The sequence below is a fragment of the Crocodylus siamensis genome, chromosome 15 (assembly GCF_052110815.1).
Source record: "Crocodylus siamensis isolate JL-2025a chromosome 15, ASM5211081v1, whole genome shotgun sequence".
Lineage (NCBI taxonomy): Eukaryota > Metazoa > Chordata > Crocodylia > Crocodylidae > Crocodylus > Crocodylus siamensis.
The window spans coordinates 41,114,445-41,137,857 of NC_143409.1; the positions used below are offsets into that span (position 1 = coordinate 41,114,445).

A 23,413-nucleotide genomic window follows, 5' to 3' on the forward strand; every position below is an offset into this window, starting at 1 on the left:
CTAAGTCAGCACCCTGGACAGATGTCCTGTTCTCCCACCGCAAATTATGCTACTGGGAAGGTATGTGGGGCCAGGAGGAGATGAGTAAGCTAGAGAGAGGCCCAGCCTCCTGCTCTCTGGACTCTGAAACCTGGCCTTTGGGTCCTTGACCATACCCTCCCCCTTTGGTTATCCATGCTCCTCTCAGAGAGCTACCTTCTGGCTTACCTCCTGGAAATGAGTTTTACCTCTTCAAGGAGTTGGAGTGCACCAGAAAGTCACGTGCAGTGAAGCAGGCTGTTTTTCTTAAAACAAAGTTTGGCTGGACTTCCATGTATTCAGATACATTGCAGAAGGCATGCAAGCTTGTTCATGCAGTTTGCAAACTTAGTCCATGTGTTGTGAGGATGCAAAAGGGTCCTTATGGTTTCTGAGCATGTACACGAGGCTGCTATTTGGTAGAGTAAGTACACAGCTCCATAATTCACAGCACTAACAGAACAAAAACCCAAGGATAGAAGCAGGAAAGTAGGAGGGCCTGTTTTTTAGCCCAAAAACCAGTTATAGCATCCACCCAGGAGACAAGAAACCAAAGTCCTATGCCCCGACCAACCCAGAGGAGGCCTGAACCCTCCCTTGGCCGCTCAGGGGACCGGCTTCAAGAAGAGGGCTAGACAGGAGACTAGAAAATGCCAAAGCTAGGGCTCAGGGCACTATGCTGGTCAACTGACATTTGGGCACAGAAAGAAAATGGAAATCTGCCCTGACCATCTCTATTATGGAGGGATGTTACTTCTCCTGGGGGAGTGAGCCACAGGCACCCCCCACCTGCTGGCTGTCCTTCATTCCCAACCCGCTTTCCTTCCCTGCCTATCTGCCTTCTTCTCCATGGGACTCACTATTCAACTTGGCCTCCCCTCCTCATACAAAATAGAAGACACCAGGAAAGCTTTGAGGAGACCAGGAGCTACGGCCTCAGTAACAGCAGTGCTCGGTATTCAAGAGGAGACCAAATGTCCCATCTGCCGGGAGTACCTGACAGACACAGTGAACATAGGCTGTGGGCACAACTTCTGCTGGGCTTGTATCGGTCACTACTGTGAGTGATGGGAGGAACACGGACCCTTGGGGTGTCCCATCTGCTGAGTCAACATCCAGAAAGGGGCTTTCTGCCCAGACAGGCAGCTGGCAAATCTAGCAGTAAGGATTAAATGCCTGGAGCTCAAAGTTTGATATTGCTTGCAAGTGGGGAAGTTTGTTCATGTTGGAACGGCCAGGCAGAAATTATTCTGGGTGGGGGCTCAAGCCAATTTGTGTGAAACTCCTAAAATGAACTTGGCCCTTGTTGCTGCCTTCTGGTGCCTGGTAGAAGGATTACACAGACACTTCAACAAGACTCAAGAGCAGGGAGACCTGGATCCTGTCAACTTGAGGTTGAAAGCCGGGCCCTGCAACTTTGCAGCAGTAGTTGGGCGAGCGTAGGAGCTGGATGTGGCTGTGCTTGTGGGGAGGGGAAGGAATAAGAGGGGGAAACAACCCAAGAAACCTCTCATCCAGGCAGTGTGCAAGGATGGAGGGACAACCTGCTGCCAGCAAGCTACAGCCAAAGGCCTGAGCCCAGAAGCCCTTTCTGCTGCCCCCCCCCCCAGTGTGTACTGCCCATGGGAGGCAGGAAACGGGCAGAATAAGGAGGGCTGCACTCCAGAAAGGGGCCGGGGGGGGGGGGTTCATCTGCTTTAGGAAGACTTCAAAACCTCCCCAGAGGCTCCCCCAGCCTGGGCTGCCCCACGGGGGGGAGGCGGCTCTGCGGAGGCGCCGCGGGACCCGGCCGGGGCACGCACGGACGCGCCGGAGCTGGGGGCGGGGCCAGCCGGGATCCGGGCATCCGGCGGCGGCGGCGGGGGCCATGGCGGGGGCCGGGGCGGGGGCCGGGGCCGGGGCCGGGGCGGGCTGGGCGCCGCCGCGCCTGGCCGAGTTCGTGCTCACCGAGCGCCTGGGCAGCGGCACCTACGCCACCGTCTACAAGGCCTACGGCAAGGTGCGGGCCGGGCCGGGGGGGGCGCGCGAGCCGAGCCGGGGGGGGCGGGGGCCGGGTCCTTCCTGCGGCTCCCCCAGCCCCGACCCCGGCTCTGCCCAGTGCGCCACCCTGCCCCAGCCCCTCACTGCAGGGGCCTTTATCTGCCCCCCCCGCCCCCGCTTCCTGTCCGCCAGCGGGGCGGTGCCTACCCCAGCGGCGGCCGGGCCGAGCTGTGACCCCCGCCCTGCCTCGGTGCGCCCGGGTGGCCGCCGGCATTTCCCGGGTGCTCTGGGCCGCGGGGTTTGCTTGGCCGCTCCTCCGGGTCGTGGCGCCCCCGGTGCCGCCCTGCCCGCCAGCAAGGGGAGAGCGGGGCACACGCCTGCCTGGGGAGCCCCCTTCCACCCCGGCTCCTCCAGGACGTCCCGCTGAGGTCCCAGCTGCTCCCTGGAAGAGCCCCGGGGCCCCCTGGGCAGCTTCCTCCTGGCCCTTGCCAAGCTGCCCCTGCTCTGCCCCAGGCTCCCCGAGACCTGCAGGGCCGGTTTCCTGCCCTTGCTGCACCCACCTCTCCGGGCAGTTTCACCAGGCAGCGTCCATTGGCTTCTTGGACTCATTCAGGGGCCGTGGGCGCTGGCCAGCGTGCTCTGCTCAGTGCACTCATTTCAAACCTTTACCCTCCACTGCTGTCCCTGTTTTGCTTTTTAGGTGTCCCAAGCCATCAGTGATGTGCCCATAGTGGCCTCCCTCCTCAAGGGGTACATACAGCTTTCCTTGGCAGGCTTCGGCCCACGTCCTGGAACGATGCATCAAAATGCCTGTCTCCTTTGGGGGACCATGGGGTCTCACTTCCCCATGCTGCACCCCACTACGAGCACCGTACCTAGACTCCTGGTGGCCCTGCACAAACTTTTAGTATCAGGTCCCCCTTCACCAGAGATGATAATAATAATTTTTAAGTTACCATCTTCAGGCCCCCTTTCTGTTCAGGCCCTGGGCAGCCACCTGGTTCACCCATGCCTGTGTCCAGCCCTGTCCAGCACAGCCCAATCCTGAAGGGCGTTTTGGTTTTTCCCTTAAACCGGGTGATGCGTTAAGTCCCATGATATCCCCATTGTGCCCTCACACCAGCATCTTGCATGGTTGCTTGAGGGATGGCTGATGCTTGCCTCTTTCAGGTCAGTAGGATGCCACATGACATTGCCAGGGTGGGATTAAAAAAGGCATGATCCATGTGGGATTGAAACCACATAACCTCCGCCCCCCCACCCCTTCCTCCTGGACTCTCTCAGTCTGTGCTACATTCCTGAGGTCAAGAAGCCGGGCAGTGCTGTTACCCCTCTTGTACAGACATGGAGCTGAGACACAGTGAATTGTTTGTGGTCGTACAGGTTACCTGTGGCAGAGGAGGGAACCAGACCCAGGTGTCCCAAAAAACAGGGTAATCACTGGGCCCCCCTTTCCCCATCATGTAACCAACACTTGTATCCCGGGTGTGTCCGAGAAGTCTTTATAGGCGGACTTGAACCTGGAGTCAGCGCCCCAGGCTTTTGGGTGGTGGAATAACCATGGAGCAGGTGCACAGTGAAGTCACCCCCCTCAGCAAGGACAGATGTCTGACCCTGAGATCACAAAGAGCATTTTGAACATGACAAAACTTGGCTGCTGAGTTGAGGATGGCCATGTCAGTATCTGGGGAAGGGTCCGGACCCTGATCCCAGCCAGACTTATGTGGGTCTTGTTCCCTTTATAGAAGAACAGCCGAGAAGTGGTGGCCATCAAGTGCGTGAACAAGAGAAGCCTAAACAGGGCATCCGTAGAGAACCTGCTGACAGAGATCAAGATCCTGAAAACTATCCGCCACCCACATATCGTGGAGCTGAAGGACTTTCAGGTGGAGAGTAGCAGTGCGCCAACTGGCTGGGGGCTCACAGGAGTGTGGGGGGCACGGGGGAGAAGTCTTTCTGGTTTAATGGGTGACTGTGGGACTGAAGGGTGGGTGTCACCTGCTGGCTTAAGCACAGTGCAGTGCCTCTGGCTTTCTTAGGGTATTAGTGCCCGTGTGGAGAAGCAGGCATCCTCCAAGCAAATGCCTCCCACATAATGGTGACAGATCTGTTTTCCTCGCACCTTGTGTGTCACGTTTTGGGTACGTGGCTAATGCAGCCTCCAGGGGCGTGATGGACTCCGCCTGTCTTGCAGTGGGACAGCAACAACATTTACCTCATCATGGAGTTCTGTGCCGGGGGGGATCTGTCTCGTTTTATCCGGACACGGAGGATACTCTCGGAAAAGGTGGCACGGATCTTCCTGCAGCAGCTTGGTAGGTATGGAGACCCTGGCCCTCTCCCTTCTCCCCTCAGCCCCCGTGTTTTGGGGGTGATGGTATTGATACTTTAACTCAGGGGCAGGCAATTCTTTCAGGCAGAGGGCCGCTTACTGAGTTTTGGCAAGCCATCAAGGGCCACATGACAGGCAGCCAGGGGCTGATAAACATTAATTTTCTAAATTTTTTAGGGGCCCTGTGGGCCACATTTTGCCCACGCCTGCTTTAACGCCTTCACAGGGACAGGGACTTTTTAACTGGAATCACCCCATTCAAGCTGGAAGCTGGGCAGGGCACCAGAGCTAATATCTGTGCTCTTGAGATCTCTGCTATGATGGGAGGTGGGAAACATCTGGATGAGGAGGGAAGGGATAGGTAAGGAGGGGTGACCTAGGTAGGAAGAAGGTGAGGCTCTTGAAGGAAGTGCAGCAAGTCTCACAGGTGGTGGGAAGGGAGGCAGGAAGGCAGAAGATTAGTATGGGGTCCGACCCACCTGTCCCTCCCATCTCAGATGATGTCTGCTTGTCCCACCAGCATCTGCCCTGAAGTTCCTTCATGACAAGAACATCTCCCACCTGGACCTGAAGCCCCAGAACATCCTCCTCAGCTCCCTGGAGAATCCTCAACTCAAACTTGCAGGTAAGGGGGGCAGGGACACGGGAGCTTGCTGCACAGCTCAGACCTCCCTTCCTGGAATCGCAGGGCTTGGGGAAAAAGGAGGTGTCTGCCCCTCCACAACAAGCCCCCACAGCCGATGAGGAGTTGAGGGGCTATTGTAAGGAGCCCCAGAGGTGCAGGTCTGGGAGATGACTCAGGGATCCCTGTGCATCTCCCTGTCTCTGCTCTGGTAAAAATCACATCCTGTCCCTCCCCCCACTCCCCCCACCCAAAAAACCCCCAAAACAAAAACCTTTAGGATTTCCTGATCTTTATGGGTGTGGGCCTTACCCTGCCATGTCCTCCTCCCCAGAGCTTGGCTGGAGCATCTTCAGGTACACCCCCTATATCTGTACCCGAGCAACAAAAAGGAATCCAGTGTTTCACTTAGTCCGAGGCCTCTTTCCAGTAAGGGTTTCAGTGGTCACTGTCTTTCGTGTATAACATAGATGTGGACAGCTGGCCTCACACTCCCAATTCCTCCCATCCAGGCTACTACATGATAACAACTTTGAGCTTCAAACCAGCTTCCTAGTGGCAGAAGCCTCAAAAGCTCAGTGCAAATATACTGAGCTAATGAGCCAGCTTGCAACTAGTTAGCTTGTTCAAATGCGTTCTCCTCTGTCTCCGACTCCCCCTTTTTCCCTGCTTACACTCTCCACAGATTTTGGCTTTGCCCAGCACATGTCTCCATGGGATGAGAAACATGTTCTCCGGGGCTCTCCGCTCTACATGGCTCCCGAAATGGTGTGCAACCGGCAGTACGATGCTCGTGTGGACCTGTGGTCTGTGGGTGTGATTCTTTATGGTGGGTTACTTTGCTCCAGAGGAGGGAAGGGGGAGGGGACCAGACTCTGTTCAGATGGGTGAGATTCTCTAGGTACCTGTCGGTAATAGAGATGCCCCCAGAGCCATGAGTCTATTAGTATTCCCACTGTAAACCCTGGAACCACTGCCAGACAAACCATACATTCAATCCAAAAAAGCCCCCTGATCTGAGTCACTTGGATCAGTAGAACTGGGTAGATCAGTAGAACAGATGTTCAGAACTCAGTCTGGGGTCTTCTCTCTCTCCCTTTAGCTATTTCTGTGGTCCTTTCAATAGCATACGTGTTTGTAAATTATAACTTTCTCCCATTGGGTTATAGGAAAGGACTGTCTCTTCTGTTTTATAGATGGGGACTGAAACAAAGGCCCTGACCCTGACCGAGTTCAGTAGAGATTAGGCTTTGATATATCTAAGTTGGTGGGGGCCAGTGTTTCCGGCAGGCATGCTAAAAATTAGCCCCACAACCTCCCTGAGTGCCACTCTTGATTCCCTTCCCCGGCCCTGTCTGCCACTATGCTGCCTGTCCCCTCCCTGATCTGCTGCATGGTACACATACAGGTCGCCCATGTCACTTGTGGCTCATGTGCCTCAGGTTGGCCATGCCTGGCTTAAGTGATTTGCTGGTGGTCATACGTGGAGAGTGTGGCAAAACCAGGTCCAGTGTCTTAACCACAAGACCCACCCTTGGTCTCCAGGTCCTTGTGAGATGTTCTTCAGTTGTTCCTATCACAGACTTTGGTATTTTCAGCCCTTGTGGGAACTTCCCCAAACAGTGTACACCAACCTCCTATGCACACCCATGTACCCCCCTCTATAAGATGATCCCACCTGCGAGCTGTCTGTTTGCTCCATCCCCTTGAACAAAGCAGCAGCCTCTTTCCATGCTCTGTATCTACCCAGTGTTTGTTTCCTTTGCAGAGGCACTGTTTGGGAGACCACCTTTTGCCTCCAAATCATTTGCTGAGCTGGAGGAGAAAATCCGCAGCAACCGGACAATTGAGGTAATGCCAACTTGCTTAGGGTACCTCTGAAGTGCATGGAGTGGGGGTAGGACTGAACCTGGCAAGCCTGAGTAGGTAAAATAAACGTGGAAGATAGATCCAGTGCCAAGAAGTGATGATTCAGAACGGGGCTGGCCAGGAGAACTCTAATTTTACTGAGGGTCCTGCACTGGAGCCAGAGCAGTGTGTGTGTGTGCGTGTGTGCGCACCCTGGGGTATAGACAGCCCCTGTTGGTCTGGACTTGCTCCAGATTTGCTGCTGGTCTTGCTCTGACTGGGCACAGAAAGTGCAGTATTAGGATGGAAAGATGGGGCAGGGGATGAAGAATCAGCAGTCCCAGAGGGCTCTGCAAAGAGGAAATGGGGCAGATGCTCCTTGCAGAGCATACGGAGGAGAGCAAGAAATATCTAGACTAGTGATGCCTAACTCATTTGGACCTGCAGACCAGATGAGTGACTGTAGGGCTCCTCAGGGGTCCAAATTTGGTGCGGGCTGAGCAACAGCAATGTTAATTGCAGCGAGTATTGCTGTCACTGATCCTCAAGTGCCAAATGAAGACCCCTCTGGGCCGGATGACATGGCCAGAACTGGCCCATCACTGTATCTTCATCACTCTGGCCTAGAGGAATGGGGAAAGCCACGCAAACACTTGGGCCAGGCAGGAAGTGGCAAGAAAGGGATGTTGTTGGGTCAGATTTGGTTGTTAGCGTGAGTGTGAGTATTTGTGCGTGGCTTGTATATTCTACCAAACCTACACACAGGAGAAGGGTTGCTGTTAAGCTTTAAAAAGCCCAGTAATTCCAGTGAAAAGAAGTTGTTTAGCAACAAGCAATCCCTTCCCCGTGGCGTCTATAACTGAAACTCCACAGCATCAGATGGGTGCCTGGAGGGCCTAGAAGGAAGTTGACAGGGAGCAAAACTGAAACCGAGTCCAAACAAAAGTAGAAGGGACTCCTCTCCTCCCTCTGGCTGAGCAGAAGAAAATACCAAAGACTGCACAAACTTTGAGAACGAGGTCTTTCAAAGCCCTCTCAATTTGAAGCAGCTCAGGTGTTGGGTGTCACACAGCTAGGGAAACTTATTGTAAAATGCAACTTTAATCTGGTGGTGTCCACTGTTGCTAACCTCTGAATTGTAAAAAAAAAAATGAGTCAAGCCCTTAGCAAGTCAAGATTAGCCTAATTCAAGAGATTTTTAAATGATAAATATTCACTCCCTGTTTCCGGTTTAGTTTCACTAATTTATACGATTGTCTCCAGAAACACGAGATATAGAAAACTGTTATATTGAAACAAAGCCAAACGTGAAATTCTTGTGTACGTCACCCGATTCCAGGAGCTGGTACTTTGACAGAGGCTGCCAGCTCCTGTCACAGCAGACCATGCTTTTCTAGAGAGAAATCTCATAGACATTTCTACTTGTGGCCTCATTCAGGCAGCAGTGCTGGAGCTAGAGTTGGCTGTGTGCCTCACCTTGATACTTCTGTGTTTAGTGCTTCACACATCACAGTGGCCCTGTTGCTTTCCTTATTACTGCAGAAAGAGATCAACATCTGAAAGTAGACCCCATCTTGCCACCTGTAGTGTTACTAGATAGGAGGTCAAACCAAGAGCTCGCTCACAAGGAGGAGCAGAGCCCCTCTGGGAGAGGTAAATTAATCCCTTTCTCATTGTATGTCTCATTGTAGTCAAAGTAACCAGTCGCATCAAGATCAAGATAGTATTGCTTTACTTTCCTGCGGCAGCTTTTATCTGGAGGGATCGCCAGGCACTTCATGGACCATTTAGTTAGGGATCATCTTATCCACTGCTATAATGCAGCCTTCTCTGGAGTGAAACCCAGTTCCTATTTAACAGCATGTGGAAACATCACCTGAGAGTTTCTGCTATAGCTACTGAATCATTGGGCAGCTGTAATTTCAGACCCTGACCCCCCTTCACTTCTATACTACTGCTTTGCCTCTTGTGCCTGCTGCCAGGCATGAAACCATTGGAAAGGGAGAGAGTGCCTTTGGGACTGGGGAGTGAGGGGGCTAGGCCTGGCATATGGGCATCACAGCTCAGGGACACACAGTGCCATGGGTTGGCCAGGGGGAAACCTGACCATCTGAATCTCCATGGCATACATGATCTGCTTGGCTCTACCTGAAACACTGGTCAAATCCGAGGTCAAACAGGATCATGCTGGCAAACCTAAATGACCCAGTAGTGCATAGTGCTGTCCTGTTTGGGCTCTAACTGGTAGGGGCTTGGGGTGCTGCAGAGCCTGCTTAGCCCCTGCAGCTGCAGGGAGGGGGAAAGGGAGTGTTGATGGTCTCCTGGGGGTGAGTGGGGAGTGACTCAGGAGTCCGGGCTTTGGGGAGCCTGGTGTCTGCATCAGGCAGGGCCACAGGATGCTAATGTCAAGGGTGAGGTGCCCCGATCTGTGCCCTGTCTCTGATATTGGAGACCTTGAAGTGCCCATCCAGGGAGTGGTTGGTAAGAGTGATGCCCTTCTTGTGTTTGAACAGCCTGGGCATTAGAGGGGGAAAAAGAGAGGAGGGAAGAGAGTGGCTGGGAGACCTAGCGGGTTTCAGAGTGGTGTCCAGTGAGCAGACCTCAGACACGAGAAGGTAACAAAGGTTGAGCTGCCTGTTGCATCTCTCTCTTTCCTCAGCTGCCCAGCCGGCCCTGGCTTTCCCAGGAGTGCCGAGATCTTCTGCAGCGCCTCCTAGAAAGGGATCCCCTGAAGCGCATCTCCTTCAAGGAGTTCTTCAGCCACCCATTCGTGGACATGGAGCACATGCCCAGTGCTGAGAGCATGAGCAAAGCAGTGAGTGCACCAGGGTCTGAGAGACCATTAGGAGGGCATCTAGGAGGACTTGCCATGTTCAGGGGCCAGAAGGAACTGCTGTGGGGGGCAGCTCACAGTGTGGAGAGTCTGGTGGAGCTGATGCTGGGGGCATCTCTGAGGGGAGCTCACTGGGGAGTGGACTGATATGCAGTCCTGGTCTCTGCACTGGTGCTTCACAGATCCCAGCCCTGCCCTCTTCTAACCCACTCTTCCCTCCTCTTCTCTCTGCCAGACTGCCCTGGTAGTGGAGGCTGTGAAGAAGGATCAGCAGGGAGATGCCTCTGCTGCCCTCTCTCTCTACTGCAAGGCCCTGGAGTATTTTGTCCCTGCTCTGCACTGTGAGTGATCAGTCCTGTTTCTTCACTTTTCCCTTGGGGCCATCAGCATGGCCCAGGGGTCCCATGGGGACTCTGCCCAGAGCAGTCACTAGAGACAAGTGCTCGTTTGGGGAAGTTGTCATTAGTGCAGCCCTTGCTACAGAGCTGATCCCCACCAGAACCCTCTCCTTTGGGGACTTTCATTGATGTCCTGGTCTGCCTTGTGGGAACAAGCTCACCCAGTCAGTAGGTGGGCTGCCAGGATAGGGTGGAGGTTGGCGAGAGGATTTCATGGTTCTTCTTAGGAGATGGGCATAGCTGGAAGCAAGTGAAGCTAATGAGTCCATGGCTCACCCCTACCACCATCACCACTGTCACACCACTAGCTACAGAGCCTTATCCAGCCCAGAAATGACTGGGCTCCCAAGCACCGTGTGTGGGGGGTTGGTCATGTTTTCAGTGACAACAAAACCAGGGGAGGCTTTGACTCAGTTGCTGACTGTGGTCGTCGTCTTCTTTTCTACAGATGAAACCGACACTCGCAGAAAGGAAGCGATCAAGTCAAAGGTGTGTGTAAGACCCTGGTGGAAGAAAGAGAGCCCAGCAGTTAGCCTGCTCTTCCTCTGGCTTCTTGGTGGCTTTGGGCATATTCCTTAGCTTCTCTTTGCTTCAGTTCCCTATCCTCAAAATGGGTATAATAATGCTGCCCTAACTGATGGGGTTTGCAAAGATGAGTGCTTTAGAGAATGTGAAGTGACAATGTGAGCAGTATAAACTGCTGTGATGGGGACTGTGCCTTTGGTAGGTAGGACTCCCATACTGGAGAGAGGGTTTTGGGCAAGAATAAGGTTCAGACTGGAGGCCAAAGCAGTGGGCCAACCTTTATTGCAGGTGTGCCACAAGGTAAGCCCCACACCCTCTCCAAGTATCACTCTGATCCCCTTTTCCTGGTCTGATCTGTTGCTCTGGCTTTCTGCTCCCTGCCTGGTCTGATATTCTTCTTTCCACTCCTTGCCCTGTCTGTTGCTGCGTTCCCTGCTCCCTCCCTGATCTGCCCCATACCACACACAGAGGTTGCCCATGCCACTTGTGGTATGCATGTCATGGGTTGGCCACCCCTGGGCTAAAGCACAGACATGAAGAGGGTCCAGTAGTGAAGGGTGGTTGGTTTGGAGGAAGGAGAATTAAGGTGAGGGGAGAGGTGTGGGCAGCAGAGCAATGCACTCAACATTTTCTCATTAGGTGAAGCAGGGGGTGTTTTGGCTCAACATGGAGGCCCGTGGGGTCAGGGGGACCCCATCAGGGGTCCAGTATCAGTGCTGTGCAGGCAATGATACCTCAGTGTCTCAGTGAGATTTGTAAGCCCCGTGTCCTCTTGCTTTCTTTAGGTGAATCAATACATTTCACGAGCGGAGGAGCTGAAGGTGCTGGTTGCATCCAACAACAAGACCCTCCTGCAGCAGGGCCACCCCACCAGAGATATCCTCAAAGGTAACACCCAGGAGTGGCAAAACCCTCTTCCAATCTCTGTGGTCTATGCCCCTTCCCTAAGATGTGAACAAGGGGCCTTGGTTTGGGGCAAGAAATAACAAGCAGGCTGTCCCATGTGCCCAGAATGGAAGAAGATGCTGACTCCATCTTGGAAGGCTGGAGGGCTGCCAGCATGGGGGCGCTGCTCTGCTTGCTGTGTCACTACAATAGGTCCTGGTTTCTCTTCTCTAGACGGGTTTCCCCTCCAAGACTGACCCTCTGGGGCTCATGCTGCTCTAAGTCCTCTCCCTTTCTTGCTACAGAAATGTCCAAGGACAAGCCTCGCCTATATGCAGCACTGGAGGTGGCGTCAGCAGCCATCGCTAAGGTGAGTCCGGGGGGACATGACTTGGAAGAAGCACAGTGCCAGAGTTGTTGCTGTCTTTCCTCCACCATCTGATGCACTGGGGTGGCCATGGAGATGAGAGGAGACATCCACAGACAGAGCTACACCCATCACAGGCAGAGAGAATGCTCCTTGGGGGAATTAATGGTGTTCTGCTCCTGACTCACCAAGGCGCACAGCTTCAGGGGCTTGATTCAGGGGCTTGAGTAAGGGTAAATGTATGTTGCTGTACTAAAGGTGGGCTGCATTGCTCTCCTTGCTCTGCAGGTGGGGAAATACATACGAGGAGGTGGAAGTGACCCACAGCCCCCATCACCCAGCAGAACTGGGAGGAGAACCCAGGACTCCAGAGTTGCCATCTAGCACACTGAGAAAGCAACCAGGCTGTGCACCTAGTGGGCAGGGTAGACACGTGCTCGCCTGCTTTGGCAAATTAGAACCCAAATGATCTAGGGCCACAATTCTCAGCCAGGGGACCTACAAGACCCTTTCAGGGGTGTAGTGGTGTGGGCGCCACTGCCACCACAGCCAAGTGAAGTTGTCCCATGTGCCTCATGTGGGGCCAGATTGTGAAGCAGCTGTGGCAGGTTATCTGATAATGCTAATACAGACAGGAGCACCTGGTTTGGATGCAGCCTCTCCTCGTTCAACCCGGCACACTTCTCCCTGGGCAGCTCTATCTGGCAGTGGTGCCAACAGATCGGGGAAACAAGAAATGCACAGATAAATCTCCAGGTTGCTGTGCTGCCGCTAGGTAGAACTGGGCTAGCTGGACCAAGAAGGGCTGTAGCAGGAACTGGCCTGGCTCTCTACAAGGTGCATGAGGCAATTTCACTTGGCTGTGGCAGCTTGCTGGTTGAGAATCACTGAGCTAAGCTGAGGCAGCACAACAGTGGTTCTCAGCCAAGGGTGCCTCCAAATTCAGAAAAGCTATGGAGGGGGAGACCTTGAGTCTACACAGGTTGAGAACCATTGCCCTAGAGAGGCTGCCTCCTACTTGACATTGCAGAAAATGATTTCACAGCTGTACCAGGACAGTCTGACAGCAAGTGCCCCCAGGGTCTGTGCCTAGCTTTCCTGGTGGTGGGACTGTGGGCAGGTCCCTGCACCTCCCCGGGGCTCATTCCCCCCTGCTGGGTATGTGACAGCTGATTTCCCCACTCGCCACTTAAACCCCTATGCTTCTTCTTTAAAGGAGTAGCACCCCTGTTATTTCAGACAGAGTTCCCATACAAAGCCTGGCAAATGCAGGCAAAACAAGAGTGCAGAGGCCATAGGGAGGAGAAGCTTTCTCCTCCTGCTTCCTTGACAGATGGACCAGGGGACAGGACATGCAATTGCCTGCATTTAATCATCCTCACAGCCTAAATCAGTGTGTATCCATTGTTTTTGCAGTCTAAAGAGAGAACGAGCAAGAGCTTAGTCTCTCTGGTCAGTGTTTCTACCCCAGAGCTCCAGTGTGATCAAAGATGGAGTTGTAATATGATGAGGGTGCCTGTCTAGTGGCAGCCTCATGCTCCTCACTCATAGCTGCAGTAGCTCTCTGTTAGCTCAAGCAGCAGAAGCTTGAGTGCTGCAGGTCCCTTCTGTCATACCTATTTAGGACTTAGGAAGCCTGCATGTTCTGGACCATTGTTTCACTGTGTCTCATGCTTCAGAGTCAGCTGCATGTTGGCTTCTTTCTGTCTTTCTGCAGCCATTTCAGGCATAAGGCCTCTTGCCTATATGTGATGCTTTCAGTCAGCCTAGAGCACAGCACTCCACCCCAACCAGCTTAGCAGCTGTGAGTCTCCCTTTCAAGAACCTGCTCAGCAGTGAAGGCAGTGGCATAGAAAGCTTTATCAAGGCTAATGATCCTGCTTGGGGGGGGGAAGGCAAGGGGATCCTGCTGGGGGGGTGGGGGGAGGCAAAGAGTTTCACAGTCTGTCTGCATAGCCATTTATCTAAAGCTTAGACATGCCTGGCTTCTCTGGACATTACCACTTGTGGGGACCAAGATTATACTTTCTTCCCCAATGGTCCTTCTCCTGGATTCCAAGGGTCTGGTTTTTACCCACTCCAAAACTTTTTTGTTTCATTTCTATAGCTGCCACACCCAAGTGAAAGGCTAGGGCCCATCTTAATGCATCTCTCTCTCTCTCAAATTCAGGACACCTTGGTGGTTTCCCCAGCTCTAATGCTGACACTGGGGGGACCCAGGATGTCTCCCTTCCCCTTGCCTATGCTTCAGTTTCCCCATCAGTAAAATAGGGTTAATGGTATTGACTTCCTTTGTAATATGCTCTGAGATCTGCTGGTGAAAAGCACCATGGGTGATCTGTGGATAGTAGTATAATGTTTTACTCTAGGGGTGTCAAAGAGAGATGGCTCATAGGTGGGATCCAGCCCACAGAGCTGCCTTTTCAAGCCTGGAGGGTTCCCGACAGGGCTGGAAGTTGGGTGTCAGGGTGCATGGTGGCAGCTTTCATTGCTGCAGACCAGATTCCTAGATTCCTGGATTCCTGGCGTTACCAGGAAGAGCTTGGCTTGGAGCCATGTCATCTGGTGTGCAGGGCTGAAAATTTGGTGGTAGCAGGCGCAACAGCTGCCACAGCTGTGAGAGCCACAGCAACGAATGCTGCCAAATTTCCAGGCACACTGTCCAGGTGACATGACTCTAGATCTGGCCCATCAGTTCTACCTGTACAGTGCCTGTGAGCCTGGGAGTAACCTCTTGGCATCTCTCTTCCAGGAGGAGGAGGGCAAGGATGACTGTGACACCCTTGACCTCTACCAACAGAGTCTGGAAGAGCTACTGGTCATGTTGGCTGGTGAGTCCTGGCCTGCAATGGGGTCTGGCTCTGGCAGAGACTGGCATTGCCAGGAGGGGCCTGGCACAGATGGGACTTTGTCTGATAACAGACTGTGCTCTTTTCTAATGTGTCCTGTTCACTTTCTCCAGCAGAGCCTGCGGGGAGGAGAAGAGAGCTGCTTCATGCCGAGGTACAGTGGCAGACTTGTTCCGTTGCCCCTGAGGCAGGGTTTCACTAACAGGCATCCTATGATTTGGCATTTGCCTGGGAGCTCTGATCTCCCTTCCTCTAGAGCACAGATGAGTGACACTAGTGCCCCAAAAGTTACTGAGGGCTCTGTGCCAGCGGCCAATCTTGGAGTGGGTGGGAGTCTCCCACGGGGAGCAGCAGAAGTTCTGCTCCCAAGGGCAACATTTCGGCGGGTGGACAGTGGGGAACGATGTTGCGTGAACCTCTCGGGCTGGGCTAGGTCAGAGTAACCCAGAAGCTGGGCAAGCAGGAAAGTCTCTTTGTCAGCAGGAGCCAGGGCAGGAAAGAGAGCAAAGAGAGCCCTTGTGCTGCTGCCTCCTGGCCTTCCAAATCCTAAAACAGCTTCTTCAACCCCTTTGTCCCAACAACCTGCTGTGGAGGCCCCTGCCTCTGCATCTGCCTAGAGAAGGAGAGAGACACAGCCCACATGCACCTTGGGTTCTTCCAGTGGCTCAAATCTCACCAACCTTAGCACAGCTGCAGAGGACTGTGGGATAGGGTGGGTTCTCTGCCATTGTTTTTTTACTTGCAGACTGATATTCTCTGCCCTGGATTACAATAAGCACTTGTTTATTATCATTAGGTAGTGCTTTATCTTCCAGTTTACACATGGGGAAGTGGAGATACAGAGAGGGGAAGTGACTGAACTTAGATTCTCCCAAGGCTCAGTCTCATCTGAGGGCATCAAACTTGGCTCCCTGCCTTGGGGTGATGCTCACACTAGGCTGTTATGCTGGGCTGCCCCAGTTCCTGGGCTGGCATCTAGGTGCTGGTGGGAACTCAGCTGTGTCTCCTCAGCATTGCGCTCAGAGATCAGTGACTGATTATGTCTCTGGCAGATTCAGACCCTGATGGGCCGGGCCGAATACTTGAAAGAACAGATCAAGGTACAGCAGGGTCATGGGGAGGGGGAGCTCAGGGCGTGGGGTTGTGACTGGAGCTACATGGTAAGAAGATGGCTGGGTAGGGGGAGTGATGTTATGTGGGGATGAAGGGATCTTGAGGGGCTCTCTTCTGGGTGTCTGGATTGGGGGATCTGGGAGTGGCCCTGGCCAGTGTGTGTAAGGAGAACATCCCTCTGTCTCTTCCAGATGAGGGAGGCGCAGTGGGAGGCACGGTCCATGGGCAAGGAGATGCTGTCGGATTCTGTCCGGAGCTGTGAGTGTGATATTTGCTTCCAAGTCCCCTCTTAATGGCTGCTGCCTCCCTGCTACCTGCACTGCTCCGCTCCCACTATGTCCTGTGATGTCCAGTCCACCTGCTACCCTGCTGTGCTCAGCTCCCTTCCAGCTGCCTTCCCTTCTCTGCTTGCACATGGTTCCCTTCCCCTGCACTCGGCTCTGGGTGGTTTCTCTTTCCTGATGTCCCTTCCCTTCACTGCCTCTAAGGCACCATGCACCCCTGCAGCACTGCTATTCATGCCACCCCACCGAGGAGTGGTTAGTGGTCTAACTCCCCCAAATGATTTTAGTGTGTGTCCCTCTAACCTCCCCCACCAGCTCCCTTTGCTTCTGAAATTTCTTTTCTGGTGGGACCTTTGGCACTAGCAAAGGCAGAAGTATTCACAGATGGGAAAGGAGAAGACCCAGGTGTTGCCCCGCTCCTTGCTGTAAGGGATCAGAGATGGTGAGAAGATGGTGGCTGTCACCTCTCTCCTGCAGCACAGGAATCCTGCTCTTGAGGTTCAGGCCTCGGCGTTGTTCCCCTCTGAGTGTTATGCGGTGGATAAGGGGGAGCAGTTTTCCCCTCCTGTTGGAATGGCATAGGAAAAATCCCTGTGCCCTTTGCCTTATAGCTTGGGAAAATCCTGAGGTAGCTGCTCGTCTCTCTCCTTTGTGCTCAAGTTCTTAACTGGAACAAATTACCCCCTTTCTCCCAGAAGCATTTAGCTTCTCATGGGGCAAAGGGCTGCCCTGAGGATCTCTTCTTCGTTCTTGAACACATTCAGGACACTGGGTAGGGCAGGGGGCTGTTTGTCCAGCCTGCATGCCTATCCCTCACTGAATAGATTGTGGAGGTCATATAAGGCCATGTGAGTGGCAGGGCAAGGGTTTGAGGTGGGGCCATGTAGGTGGTCTCAAGAGGCCCAGGGAGGCAGATTTTGAACTGAAGGAGACACAAAAGTCTTGGCTCTGTGGTTGGCTGGCAGGGCTCATCTGCAAAGGACAGAGCTCCAGAGAATGTGGGGCAGGGAACGTGCCTGCACTGGCCCCTTGGGATGGACAAGAGGAGCCCTTGAGGGGGCTGTTGCAGTTCAGTGTTTCTTCCTCCCCAGGAGCTTTGGGAATAGGTTATGGGAGCAGGGCACTCTTGGGATCTCAAGCAAGCACAGACCAGGGAACATGCCATCCCTTTGAATATCTCTACACATAGTTTCCTGTGCACGTGGTTCTGTACCAGCTGATCCGAACCCTCTCAGGCTTGGTATGGGGTGGCTTGGAGCCCTTGGTAGGAGCTCTGCAGGCCTGATCTGGCCTGGCAAGGCCCAATGAGATTGACACCCCTTATCTGGAGCACTCAGGCCACTGCTTACAGTAACTAGACTATGGAAACCTACTTTGAACAGTTCACATTGAATCGGGGGCAGTGATATTTTCCTGTCACCCTTCCTCTTTTTGCATTCCTCATGTCACCCTTCCCTTTCCTGCTGTTTCTTCTTCCTTGCTTGCTGAAGAAGCCTGTTAGATTTAACAGAGCAGAGTAGCTTTTTGGCTGCAGGCTCTGTGTAGCCCGTGGCCTCCCCTTGCAGAAGCAGATGGGGCAGGGGTAGGAGAGGATTTTTGGCTTTCCATGCTAAGAAGATGGGTAGGAAATGGAGAGCTCAGCCCATCACTTCCTTCCCTGGAGGATGCCTTTTATAATGACGTTGATTTTAACCCTGCATCTTTGCTGCAATGAGCTCTTGAGTGCTGCCAAACTGAACAGGAATCTCGCAGTCTTCCTCTACAGTGGGCAAGGTGCCAACTCTTCTTTCAGCCACTGCAGGGATATCCCTGCCCAAGCTAAAGAGCCCACTGCCATCACCTCCTACTTCTTTTCCTGGGCACATCTGCCTGGAGACCTCAGGCCAAAGCCATTTGCCAGCTGACAGAGTGAGGCAGTCAGATAGCAATGTATGCTACGGCCTAGCACCCTTGGTGCAGAGGGATTCTTGTGGGCACTGGAGCAGACCCTGAGGATTTTATGGTGAGGTAGGCCAGGTCAGGATGAAAATTAACTGTAGCGTTGTAGAAGGTAGGAAATGGCATGCAAGCAGCAGCTGTGCATTACCAACAATAACCTCCAAGAGGTTAGCATGGTAGCATCCCTCCCTGACAGCTTGTTAATATTGTGTTTAGTTCCATCATGCCTGGATGAATAAACCACAGCCCCAACTCATCCCAATAGCTTTTATTCAGTGTAAAGCTCTGAGGGCGCTCCAGATCGAACAAGTGTGTTGGGTGAGTGGGTTGGGACAGAAGGGCAGGAAACAAAAACTGCCCTCACCAGACCCAGCACTGCATTAGGTTGTCCTCTGGTTATACACATGTTTAACTGCATGTTGCTACCAGCTCACGGTGAAGCTGACTGTCCTCGGCCCTGATCAGCCACTACCTTCCTGACTGAACAGAGGAGGGGCATCTGCTAGGGCTGGGGGAATGGTACAGCATGCCACTCTCCAGCCATTCACTAACCTCATTCCTCCATCGTCTCCCTTCCATGCATTAGTAAGGAGAGTACATGGGCTAAGACTGGCTTTATGACAAGAACCATTCTTCAAGGAGCTGGGATGGAGGTGAATTGACCCCTGCTGACTTCCTGCCCCTGGGGCAGGGGGCTGGACTCAATGATCTTCCAAGGTCCCTTCCAGCCATAATGTCTATGAAATCTATGAATTTTAAAGAGAATTGCTTCTGGTTCCCAAGAGATCTCTCCATAATCAAGAAAGTGGAAAAGAAAATAGAAAGGCCGTGCTGTTGTGTGGGGCATTGGTTATATACATTTGTGTCTATATTTTCCACTGCCTTGCCAAAGTCCAACTCCTGAAGAAGGTTCTAAATTTTCTTATTTGGGGCAGGGCCTGTCACCTACTCTGTAGAGTACCTAAGGGGCCTCTCTATAACATTTACTGGTTGTCATAGCAAACCCCCAAGCCTGCTGATCACTAATCACATGCCTGGTCTCAGCCATCTGTTTGTTCATATGGAGGTGTCCCTTCAAGCCCTGGTCATGGAAAAAGTGCTTGATGCTGTACAAATACAAAACAAAAGCATGGTCCCAGGCAGGGAAGAGCTTACAAGCTAAATAATATAATATACTTCTATTTCTTCTCTTACACCCTGTATTTCCTGTGCCGCAGCCTGTACTCTGCAGTAGTTCTCAAGTAAGCGTGGAATCAATACAGCACCCACGGGCGACAGATGTGGACAAACCTCTTCTCATTGGACTTCCCATTCAGGAATCGTGCACAAATATATCGCCTTGTGATTATCTTTAAACAGAGCCGCCCCCCCCCCAGGTGATTTTAGACACCTTATTTATAGAATACAGGTTTCTATCCAGACTGTCACTATATGCACTGTAACATGATTGTATGTGTGTACATATCTGTATATATGGCAAGAGAGAGAAAGAGAGTGTGTGTGTGTGTGTGTGTGTGTGTGTATATATATATATATATATATTTGGGGGGAAAGTTGGAATACTGATAGTGTTAGCAAATGTGAAGTAAAATGAATGTAAAAAGAGAACATTAGTATTATAATGTGTAGGCCTAAACTCAGCAATGTGCATGACCCAGGGAACGGAAGCGAATTCCAAGGTAATGGAAGCTTAAGGCAGATCATACAGCTGGGATGCTTTGATGGTATTTCTTTACAGGGACAGTGGCCAATGTGCTGTTGAGTGAGGCACTGGCAGGGGGACCACATGTTGCCTTCCTTACTGATTCCCTCTGGTGCTTGCACCCTCTCAAGGGGATCTTTCCTAGCAGGGTGATAGAGGATCTGTGGGGTCCATCCGCCCCAGTCTCTGTGTAGCTGCAGGATAGCATTAACACATTTCTGTATAAGCCCCAGTAGCTCCTTTCTATCCCGAGGCAGACTCCCTGACCACAGCAGGCCACACTCTTATCTCAGCTATTTAGAAAGTGGGGCCAATACTCCCTTCTCCTCACATGTTCTTACCTATTAGACCTTTCTCTAATCTCTTTTCTCTGCCTTGCTTGGTGAAGTGTGGCCAGCAGGTGGCTCTCTGTCCACACTGTGAAGAAAGAAAAAAAAGGAAGGCATGTGCATAATTGTATCTGCTTCCTTTTGGCCCGATTCTGCACTGAGTCTGTTGTCTTGGCATCTTCCGAGCTGTCAGTGCATGCTGAGAGCACTCAGCAATTTACAGGATTGAGACCCATCACCTCTGAAGCAAAAAGCATTCGTGAGAGGCTGATCCAAACGGCCACTGAAATCTATGCCTTCATTGACTGCAGTGGGCTTTGGATCAGGCCTGTAGTCTAGGTTGCAGATCCCAATGATCTTTGTTCTCAGCATAAACCACCCTTGCAGCGACTGAAGTTCAATTTATGGGATTTTATAACCTGTAATTTAATGCTTTGGGGTTTTTTCTTTCTTTCTTTTATTTTTAAGAGCCTAATCTGACTTTTTAGCTATCTCAGTGACTCATTTTTAAAATGTGTGGCATTGATTGGAAATCAAGCCAGTAGCGTAGATGACTCTTGAAAGAACAGGAAATCAGACCAGGTTATACATGGGGTTGAGTAGGCAGAGGTTTGATCCCAAGCAGTAGGATCAAGTCCATAAAGTAGATGCTCACGTGAACAGCAGAGATGAGCTCAGGCTGTTATTTTATGCAGTGCAAAGCACTAAAATGCTGTGCTGTGATCCAGATGTGCCTTCACCCATGGAATAATTGCCTCCTGGCTCCTATATTAGAGATCTCTGACAATACGTCACCTTGCAGTGGAATTTTACTGAGTGCTTAAGTATCATGGACTTTTTTTTAAATAATCCCTCCCCACCCAGCACTCTCTTAAGTCTGCAACAATATTGTCCTGCAGAGAACCTAGGCAAACAAAGTGACCCAAGAAAGTCATTCTAACCTCATGAACACTGGACCTCCACCTGTGCCTTTTATTGTCTCCATGCTTACCAGCTTGAATCATATTCGCCCTGAGCTTTGTGACCTAGATTTTTCAAACTCCTTGACAATCCCAGACTCATTTGCCCATGCTTGTCTTCTCTGAACCAAACTTTTGCCCCGTAGAGGCCATGGAAAGACTCCCAAAGAGATCAGAATTTGGCCTGGCTGCCCACCCCCAGGTATTTCAGGCGTTTCAATGGTGAATTGTCCAGTCCTGATCCATCTGAAACATCAGTGCGTCTAACCACCACCTTTTCCTTAGCTCTTGGTTTTGGAAACTTCTCTGTTGGAGGTGCTGCAACCCATCAGAGACCCTGAAGTTCTTAGGCCATGTGTGCATTAGGAATCAATCTAATGTACCCCCTAACAAAGATGTGCCAATAGAAATGTCATTTTGCACCTGACCAATCATAGGGACTTTTATTGGTACACCCGTTTGAATACTTTCCCCTAGACATGGCCTTGGAGATGCATGTTCCTTCCATTCAGTCCACATCAAAGAATGGACTGACAAATGTCACCTACCCTGAGAACACCAAACTACTTTAAGCCTAATTCATCTCTTCCTCTGAACTTCCCAGCTTGTATTTTTCATTATGATTTGGTTTTGTCTGCTCAGCTCTGTGCAGAAAGCTGGAGCATTGGGCAAGCTTCTGAAAGCCCAGGGTCTTCTTTACCTGTACGCAGTGGTCATTTTAAACTGAGGCAGGAAACATGTATTTTAGCAGCTGCTTGCTAAGAGGCATTCCTCAGCTCCTGCGCCTCACACAGCTAAGACGTCCTCTCTAAATTTGTGGTTTAATGAAATATGTAATTTATTGTTGTCTTTAATAAATAATGTTCCAAATCTTCTAGTCTTTATTTCAGTGAGGGGCGCAAATATGGAACCATCCTGTACCCACCTGGGCACAGAAAAAGTATGACAGTTTGCAAGTGGAGAACTGTCTGGGACCTTTGTCTATGCTCACTCCCCCCCGTGCCACCACGGGTGTTATGGCAGGTCTATGTAGCACCTGGACTAGCAGAATACAAAGTACCTCCTTGGAAAGGTACCTAGCTGCTGAAGGGACCACAACAGCCAATGGATGAGGGAGAGTCCATAAGTGCCTTCTGCCGTACAGCAGGAGAGGCCAACAGCCCCGGTCTACATTATAAGTCTTCTGCTGGCAGATACCTGCTCTGACAGCATAGCTGCCAGAGCATGCCTGTCCACATGACTTTTGCCAGCTGCACTCCCAGCAGAAAGTGTGGGCATGTGCTGTTCTGCAGACCTTGAAGGTGGTTTAACCCCACCAGCAGAAAGAACTTGCCCACCTTGAAGAAGCTGTGAGCATGAATGCAGACTGCTGCCACCAAAGCTTTGTTGTATGTGCTACACCACAAGGCTCAGTGCCTATGTAAACCAAAGATCCACCTAGGTTTACATGGGAACATAGCGCCGAAGACAGTAGTCTGCTTCTAGAACTGACCCAGACGCAAAGTTGAAACTATACCTCCCTGGTCCTAGACTGCCTCAAGAAAAACCCTACTGGGGGAGCTTCCAAACTTGAAGTTAGCCCTCTGCTCTCTTTTCCCTTCCTAAATCTTGGGAGTTCTTAGATCATTCAAGACACCAAAACCAGCATTTTAGCTTTGCCAGAAAAGTTAATAAAACACAAAAAACTCACACTTCCAAAATAGCACAAAAATACATTTTTTTAATTGAATTTAAAAATAATGGCAACTTAACTCAGGTTGGATCTCTCCTTTCTATTCAAAATGTGTGCGGAAAGAAAAAAGTTGCAAGCCATGTTGTATTTTCAAAAAGCTTGGTCCAAAGCTGTTTGCATGCAAGAATTTATGGAAATCCAAGCAGAGTCTTAAAGGCAGCAGATCACTGAAATGGTAGAGTAGATCCTTGAAGTAGAACAGATCCCCCCTGTAGTTCCTCATATCAGCCAGATCAAGTCCTCTAGAACAGAGATTCCCAAATTTTTTCTTATCACGTATCCCCTTCTAGATTTACCAGCTGCCTATGTACCCCTACCAGTGTACATTTTATATTTTAGCCCCTTAAATGCTAATTATTAATTATAATAAAAGTTAAATCGGCCATTCCACAATTTTTGTCCCGCATACCCCACAGAGATATCTTGTGTACCCTCTGAGCTAAAATCCACTTTGCCCTGTGCCCTTGGGAGCCTGAGTGGAGCAAGCCAGCACAGCCTCAGCATGGCTTGATGCAGAGCAAGCAGCAGAATGGATCCCCCCCAGCCAAATGCATTGTTGCCCTGGTCCTGGTGCAGTTATTTTTATGTCAATGCCGAGTGTTGGCACAGTGCCACCATATCAGAACAGGGGAGCAGTGGGGGACCATAGAGCGGGCAGCGACTGGCATAGGTGGGCTGGCACAACATCTCGCAACTTCG

At 51.6% G+C, this 23,413-nt stretch overlaps 1 protein-coding gene across 2 annotated transcripts; it reads left to right on the forward strand.

Moving 5' to 3' along the window:
* Window positions 1–1,870: 1,870 nt before the first annotated feature.
* ULK3 (unc-51 like kinase 3) lies at window positions 1,871–21,852 on the forward strand. 2 transcript variants are annotated; one of them, XM_090029141.1, is made up of 16 exons: window positions 1,871–2,017; window positions 3,744–3,884; window positions 4,193–4,313; window positions 4,851–4,955; window positions 5,638–5,781; window positions 6,721–6,803; window positions 9,460–9,615; window positions 9,869–9,974; window positions 10,480–10,520; window positions 11,342–11,444; window positions 11,747–11,811; window positions 14,561–14,639; window positions 14,771–14,811; window positions 15,710–15,757; window positions 15,962–16,028; window positions 19,210–21,852. In XM_090029141.1, the coding sequence occupies exons 1-16, from the start codon at window positions 1,886–1,888 to the stop codon at window positions 19,224–19,226; spliced, it is 1,449 nt and encodes a 482-aa protein (XP_089885267.1). In that variant the 5' UTR covers window positions 1,871–1,885; the 3' UTR covers window positions 19,227–21,852. The 2 variants fall into 2 exon arrangements, with proteins under 2 accessions (XP_089885267.1, XP_089885268.1); XM_090029142.1 differs by having other exon boundaries at window positions 14,774–14,811.
* The last annotated feature ends 1,561 nt before the right edge of the window (window positions 21,853–23,413 follow it).